Source organism: Tachypleus tridentatus, chromosome 8, assembly GCF_004210375.1.
Source record: "Tachypleus tridentatus isolate NWPU-2018 chromosome 8, ASM421037v1, whole genome shotgun sequence".
Taxonomy (NCBI): Eukaryota; Metazoa; Arthropoda; class Merostomata; order Xiphosura; family Limulidae; genus Tachypleus; species Tachypleus tridentatus.
The window spans coordinates 77,033,357-77,043,300 of record NC_134832.1 but is presented as its reverse complement, the minus strand read 5'-3'; the positions used below and the strand labels follow the sequence as shown (position 1 = coordinate 77,043,300).

Below are 9,944 nucleotides of genomic sequence, written 5' to 3'. Positions count from 1 at the left end.
TCACATAGCAGACGAAGCCGTCTCGACTCTAAATGGAAAATAAAATCCCTAAATTACTGACTTTCCACTTTGTCTATTGAAATTCGAATTTGATGGGAATTCGAACCAGCAACCCTAAGAGTACGAGTCAAACACCCTAACCACCTAGACATGTCGGCCCGCCTTAACGTAAGCAAGTCCAACTCATGATTCCAATCCTCTAATTCTTAACACATGAACTTGACAGGGTAGGTAGTGAAGTCTATTTGTTATGCATAACAAGATCTTAATATAAAATCAATACATTAATATTATCAAAGTTTCATTGGAAATAATTATTTTCGAATAAAAAATGCAAATACAGATCCAAGTTATAATTCAATACATTTATCCGGCTTGTAATATTTTGAAATATAAAAGAAAACGAGAACAATTTGTCATCTCTTTATTATTCATAACTACACATTTTATAAAACATTTTACAAAATATGGCGGTGAAGAAGCAGTCCTTCCTACAACAGTTGCAATACACGTAACAATGAAGCAGTCATATTGTTTAATTCTGCACAGGTATCAATACCTGTTTGAGTATTATATATTAAAGTCATACATACTTTCCTTATTACTTTAGTGAAATGTTACATTATATAAGCATGGTTTTCATTTCAGTGCATGATATGCTAATGTAATAAAATACAGATCGATACAATGGCGATAAAGACGGAAACGATCTACCTGTCAATAATTGCAACTTTTATTTTGGTTTCGGAGAAAACTATGTAATTTTGAAATAATCAAGAAACTACTAAATTTTAAAAAACGAGTAATTAAGATATAACTCAATGTGAATATATTAAAAGATTGGTTACATGTTATTCTACAAAATGTTTAATCATAAAAATGAAAAACATAAATTACGAAAATAAATAGATCGAGACAAAATTAAGTATCATCTCAATTTACAACTTTGAACACCTAAAAATATTTATTTCTATTCTGCATCAACTAACAAGGTAATAAAGGCATGTTCTATAAACCCTACTTATTTGAAGGTTTTGACTAACACTCAAGTTAGCATGCGACAAATGTTTCTATACCAGTAATTTCCGAGGCTTTAAATTAAAAATTAAATTTTGACGTATAATTTAAATAGCAGTTCCGCTGGTAGCACAACATAATTTAACAATAAGGTGGTATTATACACTTAGTGTTTCGAACAATTAACAACTGTGTTCTTCCTCAAGGTAACATATCAAGGGCTATATCTAAAGTAAGAAGATAAGGAACAACATAAAAATCTAAAGAAGCTAACACAATTTTATAACTTCGTCTCCTCAGGAGCGAGTCCGGTGATTCTCTAAGCGTCTTCCGAGGATTTCTGTAGACTACAATGTCTTTATATTTTTCCTGGTTGTTCATATTTTTCAAATCCACTGAATTCCCGATTTGTTTTTAATATTGTTCCTTGAGAGTATTTTTAAACAGTGGTCGTATTTTGTTTTAGTCTCCGAAATTTGGGTTAATTACATCTCGGTCGTTGTTGAAATTACAAAATTCTTCATTATTTTGGTCAACTGAACGTATAAGTGTAGAATCTTGATTTTTGCGGTTTGATTCTGAAGACGTTTTATTGATCTCTCTTTTAAAATCATCAGCAGTAGATGCCACATCGACAGCAACTTTCTTTATCTCCTTCCAATGAAAACTGGCTATACAGACACTACGATTATCAGTAACATCCGTTCTTGAAGGCATCCAAAGATCACGTTTTTCATCATGTTTTTCTTCTTCACTGATGACACTAATAGAACGTATACAATTTTCCCTATTAGTGTTTGTTTTAGATGACAAGATAATTCGGCCATAGGTTTTTATTCGCTTGAAGGCTTCATTTGGCTCAAAAACAAGATCAAGTCCAGACCCAACCATCTTTTCTTTGTATACTCTATCAAATAGTTTGTTCTGCTCGTCTGTGAAATAATTCTTCCAATCTCCAATGATACCTGAGGAGAAAAGTATTCCATATATTACAGTTTTATTATATTACGCATGTTAATATCAATGGATAAAAAAAACGTTTAGAAAGGTGAAGTTCAAATTTAATTTTCAGTTTATAAAATACGACTTGTTATCATGTTAGACCTGATTTCATGACATTGTTTAAAACAGTATAGCTGCTAAGATAAATAGCTAAACTATGTGCTTATTTAATTGACACTTTTTTTCATTTTAAGCACTAAACTGTACAATGGACTATTTACGGTGTGCTCATCTTCGAAACAGAACCCAGATTTTTATCATTCTAACACTTGAACTTTGTTTAAAGCTAAGCACAAAGCCACACACGGGCTGTTTCTGCTCTACTCACGATGAGTATCGAAATCGAAACCAGGTTTTTAGCATTGTAAGTCCGCAGACATGCCACTGGGAAGCGCCCTTGAACTTCCCGGTTAGATACAGATGGACATTTAACTGATAATGAGCAAACTTAAAAGGTTTGATTTATCATTTGTTTCAGAAATTACTATCACTTCTCACAACTCTGATAAAAAGAAAGGAAGAAAGCTGTATAAAAAGCGATGCTATTTGCATCTTTTCTCATTAGAATTTAATTACTTAAAACTTTAGTTTTGCATACAATTACACCCATAAACAGCATTGAGAAACTAAGCAGAACAGGTTATTTATGCGTATTTTACTTAAAAACACGTGCCCAGTATTTGGAACAGTCGGTATTATGTCAGAAATTATATTTAAAGTTTACAAAAAAAAGTAATTTCTTGAATATGTTTACAATGATGAGCACCAATTTTAATTAAGTTAAGATATATGACAAGTTACACCAAGAAACAGATGCATGTATAAATTAGGATTAAATAAATTTTCCATATAGCCAGGAGTGAAATTTTGGGGCATTTTATGCGGTGACGTAGAAAGCGGAGGGTGTCGCCCAGTAAAAAGCATTCAAATTAGGAAAGTTACTTTCAGGAAAAGCAGGAGAATGTAAAAATTTTAAGCCAGAACTCAAGAGTTTCTAGTGTCCTAAGGCGAGCCCTGGACACAGTTAAATATACCTTGGGCCTCCATCCCCTCACATTTTTATTTTACCTCTTACACATCTATTATACCAAAGCTCAGTATACCTCGAGAGCAAACATGCGAATACGCACATGCACGCTCACTCCTCAAACCAGTTATTAAAGTTGTTTCATAATCTAACAGCACAGAAAGTTTGTAAAATGTTTATGATAGTTTGATTGAATGAAAGCTCTTTAGGCATCTTCCTAGGTGTAGTTCAGAAATATATATATACACACACACACACACACATACATATATATACATACACACACATATATATATATATATATATACACAGATTTATTTTCAACAAAACGTCGCAACTAGATTTCTTAGGAGTTTTATAATTTTTATCAATTTGTTGATGACTTTGCTAATTTTAAAATACACAGAAAAATTTTCGTTTTGTTCAAGAATTCTACCACAAATATTATTAAACTGTTACAGGTTAATGTCTTTAATAGTGTAAAAAAAATATCGAGTTATGTAGTCAAAGAGAAGATCATTATAGCAGTTTCAAGCATCTATCTGCTTAATCAAAAATATTAGTTCCATTTGGTACAGTAAATCTGCTTCATTAAATATCAATCTCATTCGTAACAATAAATCTGCTTAATTAAATATTCTAGTTTGTTTTTCAATTTCGCGCAAAGCCACACGAGGTCTATCTGCGCTAGCCGTACCTAATTTTGCAGTGTAAGACTAGAGGGAAGGCAGCTAGTCATCATCACTCACCGCTAACTCTTGACTTACTCTTTTATAGTGGGAGTGACCGAACTTTATAACGCCCCCACGGCTGTAAGGGCGAGCATATTTGGTGTGACGAGTACTCTAACCCGCGACCATTGGATTACGAGTCGAGTGACTTAACCACCTGGCCATGCCGATTCCAAATATACTAGTCCCAGTTGGTACAACAAATCTGCTTATTCAAATATCAATCTCGTTCGATACAATAAATCTGCTTAATTAAATAAGTCACTTCTATTTGGAGCTTAAAGGTTTTATAGAAGTAAAACAAAATAAGTAAATTAATTCAAACTTCTAGTATGATATATTTAGTATTAAACTAATTGAAGAACAGGTGATATAATTATGCATACAATGGCTCAATAAAAATATAGCATATTGTCACCTTTTCGCATGAACTTAGACTGAGTCATGTCAAAGAAATCTGTGATGGGAAGCTGTTCTCTGTTAACCATGTTATTGTTCTTCATTTGGTCAAATGAACAGTGATTAGCGATTGTTTTGATGGTTTCAGCAGCAAGTGGATGACTCAAAAAGATAGCGATTCTCTCGATCATTTTCTCCAAATCCTGAAAAATGTAAGAATTTCTTATTGACATAAAATTGTGATTGTAAAATAAAAAAAACATTTTAATGAGTTCCGTAGGTTTGATTTGTTGATAAAAATAACAGATACTAAAGAAATTACCAGCTAGTGAAGTTTTATATCGTTCACTAGATATTTCTATTTTTAATAGTTTTGCTTTCATATTACAATATTTATTCCAAAGTATTGACCAAAAATATTGGGTAAAATCACTTACTTTCTATGTACTTTACACACGTAATTCCAGAAATTATTAAGGGAAATAATTGCACTTTTGATAGAACCTTTAACTTTTGTGGTGGAGTTTTATGTTACCAATGAAATCATGAACCAACATGAAATTCAAAAAGCCTATAAAATCATTCTTAATTCCAGAACTAACGTCAAGGAAATTTAAATGATATAAAATTCTTTAACTTCTGGTTTTGAAACATGGCCGACGTATAACGATAATATATAGTTTCCTTGTACTAACTTCTCAATTCCTACGCTCCTGTTACATCGAGAACCTTAAGAGAAGGAAAATTACCCATAAAATGGTTTGGCTTGTTTAGAATTTCGCACAAAGCTACACGAGGGTTATCTGCACTAGCCATCCCTAATTTAGCAATGAAAGACCAGAGGGAAGGTAGCTAGTCATCACTACCTACTGCCAACTCTTGAGCTACTTTTACAAAGAAATAGTGAATTGACCGTGTCTTTATAACTCCTCACGGTTGAAAGGACGAGGATGTTTGGTTGGACAACGATTCAAATAAGCCCTAACCACCTGGCCGTGTCGAGCCAAGATAAAACGGAAAACTGCTGAAAGGTCACAGCCGAAAGTGCAGAGACAGAGAGCGAGATAAGGAGAGATTTAGACAAAAATAAGTTGGAATTGATTTCTGAAACTTATAATAAGCATATTTTTATAGCATGATTGAGCATAGTGTAGAGAAGTATTGAAAACAATTTGACTTTTACAGTTATACACGATCGGATGAATTATGTACAGCATTACAACACTAAACACTTTTTTTTGTGTGTGTGTGTACTTGATTTTGTAGAGCTGATAATTTTTTTGATAAGTTATCAATTTATAAACTTCTCAATTTATTTTTCAGCTTAGTTAGAATTAGGGTATTAACTCATTCTTGTACTAGCTATATTAATCTATCAACTCAACTCGTGCACAGCTGTTACTGGCTGAATTATGTACAATAGCAGGTGGAGAAGAAGATAGACGCACTGCACACAAAGGACACAAATGTATAAAACTCACAAGTTTGTAGAACACATTGAATGTTAGTAATTATATTAATATCTCATATAAATATTTTCTTGCATGTTACGGATACGATAGTTTAACGAAAAATATCTTTTTTTTAGTCGCTGTAGATATTACTCGTCCGAACGAGATGCTATATTCAGAGCAAAGGCATTACTTATTAAGTACAAAATACTAACTCGTTAATATAACAATGTTGTAGATTTAAAAAAATAATTTATATCTTCAAAGCATGAAAAGAAAAAAACACATAGGAATTCATTATTTAAATAATTATCTACACAGAGCTTTGAATAAAATTCTGAAAACTATCATATCACTCACAAGTACTTCATCAAATGTCAGTTTGTTTTGAATTTCGTGGAAAGATTACATGCGGGCTTTCTACGCAAGCCGTCCGTAATTTAAAAGTCAACACCCATCACTACTCTTGAGCTACTATTTTACTAACAAAGGGTGGAATTGACCATAATATTTTAATGCCCCCCCATGACTGAAGTGACAAGTATGTTCGGTGTGACGAAGATTCAAACCTGCGACCAATAAGTTATGAGTTGAGAGCCCTAATCACTAGGTCGTGGCAAGCCCCTTTAGATATAAAGCTACAAAAAAAAAAAAAAAAAAAAATGAAGGCAATATTTTTATTTTTATTATTTAGGAAACATTGATGCTTAACTGTCGTCAATGAAAATTAGAACTTGACAAAGCTGGTAAGCGCTATAGTGTGAACCTAACCCCACTTTATATTTAGCAGTGAATAAAACTCTGTACTATACTTTACAATGTGTGTTCTGCAAAGTTATCGGTTGTGACGCTTATTCATTACACATCACATAAAAGTCGCTTGGTAACGTTTCTGGTACGCCCCTGAGAAAGAAAATAATGTGCACATTTTGCCAGCACTGATTAATGTCACGTGCAGTTCTTATAGCCTTTATAACAAAGAGTACTATTACACAACGAGAAAAGGCGGGCCTTGGCAGGGCGTGTTTCAGACCGTTGGTTTTTATATCCGTAACTATATATTTGCCCATCTATCCCCGTCTGTCAATCGATCTTCGGCTTACAACAACCCATCGGATACTTTAATTCGTAAGTGAAACGCACAGAAAAAAAAATCACCACTCATTCTCTAACAAAGTGAAATAAAATTTATTTCTTCGTGAAGTTTCTTTTTACTATGAAATAATAAAGTTAAACGTATGTAAGAGGATTTCAATCATAAACATTCTACAACAAGCAGTATATATACACACCTTAAGAAAAACAGTATATGGGAGGGCTAATGCTAATTTTAGATTTGGCCCTATTATACGTCTGATCACTATCATCAAACCCATTAACAAAAACTAGAACCGCGACTGGTATAGAGAGTCCGCTATTCTCTTACACAAGTGGTCCTGAAACAACTAATGTTAGAAAATTACGTATTTATAGATCTTAACAAAGGCTGATCGGAAAGTAAATGTCCTCAAGCGCTAAAAGTTGCATTCTAGCTATTCTGTAGTTTATAACTACATACAACGTACTTTCTCAATCCACTCAAATAATATAAATAATACATACACAACTGTAGTTGTACAAACCAATGACACTTTTTCAAATAGAAGGCACATGTTATGGAAATGTGACGTAGCATAATGTTTGCTAGTCATTGCAAGTAGCTTTTACAGACGTTACAAAAAAATATTGTTTGCTGTGCTGTTAGCTAGCCATCGTAAGTAGCTTTTGTAGATCATACAATAGAATATTTTTCGTTGCAAAGTTAGCTAACTATCGCTCATAGCGTTTACAAATGGTAGCTAGCCATCGCAATCAGTTTTATGGACGTTACAACGGAACACGTGAATAGGTTTACGAGATGTTTTGTCAGTTCCATGACACAATAAAACTAAATTTTACTGTATACTTTGGGCCTCGCTCATTTGAAAACTTCTCAATGTAACTACATTTTTTTAATGTATTTGCAACCCTTTTCATATAAGTAAAATATCTGAAAATATAAGAATTTTTCTTTCATTAGACATGAAATATTTATTCTGAAGAAAAATCACTGTAGTCAAATAAATGCACAATTCTGCAAACCAAACACGTCTTTTCTTAACTTTTTTCTTATACTACAGGAATGATGTACAGTAACTAGCCGCTTTATTAGGGTCCTACACGTAATATCAAATTGGACCACATTTCGCTGGGAAGATAGCCTGGACGGGGGAAAGTAACTTATTCGATTGCAACAATCTTCGTTGAGAGTCCAGATAAAATTACAATGTCGACCAGAATACTACAATTTGTTCCAATACCACATATTCTCAATGGGAATATGATTCGATAATTATGCTAGCTAAAGAAAATAACCTCGAAGTTACTGTTCTTTTCGAACAAATGTAGTAAATATGAACATTGCAAAATGTTATAATATCTTCTTGTAGGAATCTTTGTCCATAAAGAGAGGAGGGGAGATGCAGCTTTAAGCTATTTATTAAATAAGAAATCTTTAGTTTTATTACAATTTGTAGTAATTTTAGAACGATTAGTTTGGTTTAGGTTTGTTTTGAATTTCGCGCAAAGCTACACGAGGGCTTTTTGCGCTAGTTGTACCTAATTTAGCATTGTAAGACTACAGGGAAGGCAACTAGTCATCACCACCCACGGCCAACTTTTGGGCTACTCTTTTACCAACGAATAGCGAGATTGACCGTCATATTATAACGTCTCCACGGCTGAAAGGGCGAGCGAGCATGTATGGTGTGACCGGATTCAGGATTCGAGTTCGCTACCCTTGGATTACGAGTCGAGTGCCTTAACCACCTGGTCATGCCAGGCGCATTCTAGAACGAAAAAAATCAAACAAAGTTTATTTTCGTTTCCTAACTTTTAATGGTAGTTATGAGATTGGTAAAACCTATGGAACTCGTCGAAGAGTTCTATTGTTAAAGTAACAGGTACAATATATTTTTTCTTTAAAAGTTTAATAATTAGCTGGAGTATATAAGGATTTTGCATGCCAAATTTGAAAATTTTCTTTGGATAAAAATATTTTAGTTTTGAAAATAAAAATTACTTTTTATGTTGGATAATAAGCACGCGAAAATAAAATGGCATGTGAAAAACAATACTTCAAAATCTTGAAACTTAATAAAACAAACAATCTGATATTTTGTATATGAAAGCCCTATAATGTTTACTGGTAATCTTCCATATTTAGTGAACGAATGCTTATGAATTTAAGTTCAAGCACGAAAACTACAAAAAGCATAAAATGGTTACGAGGTAGGTCCAATAAACCGATCCCTGGTGAAAACGTCGTGAACATAGTCGGCAGCAGCCATTTGATAATATAAATAACTGTTGGACCCCAAAAACTATCATTATCTTACCTATAAGTTTGCTTTGGTAAAATAATAACCATAGATGTAATAGCTCGCGTTTTTGTTGCTACAATAACGTTGACCATATACCAGGTAGAATCGCCAGTTTATCCAACATTTATCTGTCAGTTCTAAGCTCTCATTAACTAAAAACGTTCTCGGGTGCCTGGTGACGTCAGTAGCAACATAACTGGAATGATATTTTTTGCTCTAATGGAATCATAAGACAAAATCCTTATCACGAGACAAATAAATCTCGTGCTATCACTCCACTCCTGCAACTTCCACCAACGGAAAAAGTATAAATAAGGTCAATTACTTTTATAATTATTAAAATATTTATGCCACTCTTAATATAAAAAAGTAAGACACAACTGAACACACCAATCTCAGATGCTCAATTGTTCGTTGAATATACTACGTATTCTATGTGCTTCTGAAACTATTGTTTTGCGTTTGCGTCCAAGATAAGCAGATTGTGGATCGGTTGTCAAATGATTTGCAACGTCCTACCTAACTTTGCACAATAATGTTAGAAATATTCCTATTCTGGCCACTGTTAATTCAACTAGGGCTCATTCAGATGTCTGTACAACCATATATTTCTTTAGCCAGTCACCAACAATTTAGTGGTCACAATTATTTTTAACTATACAGGGAATTCATTTTTCATGTTGACTGCTTATATACTCTAGTAACATATGCTTTTCAATAACTAGTCAAATTAACAGTCTTTGATAACAGCATTCTTCTAAATAGGCTTTAATTATTAACATGCTCTTCTGGAAGTTTTCGGAATCCTTTATGTTATCTATTCTCTTGCTGATTATTAAACACCTGACAAGTAATATCAGAAATATATTTTGTATCTTTAAATACATGAAGAGTTTTATAAAATCTATAAGCATAT

The 9,944-nt window shown here is 33.1% G+C and overlaps 1 protein-coding gene across 3 annotated transcripts in view; it reads right to left on the bottom strand.

Annotated features, from left to right (window-relative positions):
• Nucleotides 1–407: 407 nt before the first annotated feature.
• The window catches only part of LOC143222729 (sulfotransferase 1B1-like), a 40,915-nt gene continuing 31,378 nt past the window's right edge, over nucleotides 408–9,944 (bottom strand). For all 3 annotated transcript variants that reach the window (XM_076449640.1, XM_076449642.1, XM_076449641.1), the window contains exons 6-7: nucleotides 4,196–4,379; nucleotides 408–1,982 (exon numbers count right to left, since the gene is read on the bottom strand). In XM_076449640.1, the coding sequence (XP_076305755.1) occupies nucleotides 1,480–1,982; nucleotides 4,196–4,379 (687 nt within the window). In that variant the 3' untranslated portion in view covers nucleotides 408–1,479. The remainder of the gene's footprint in view (nucleotides 1,983–4,195; nucleotides 4,380–9,944) is intronic.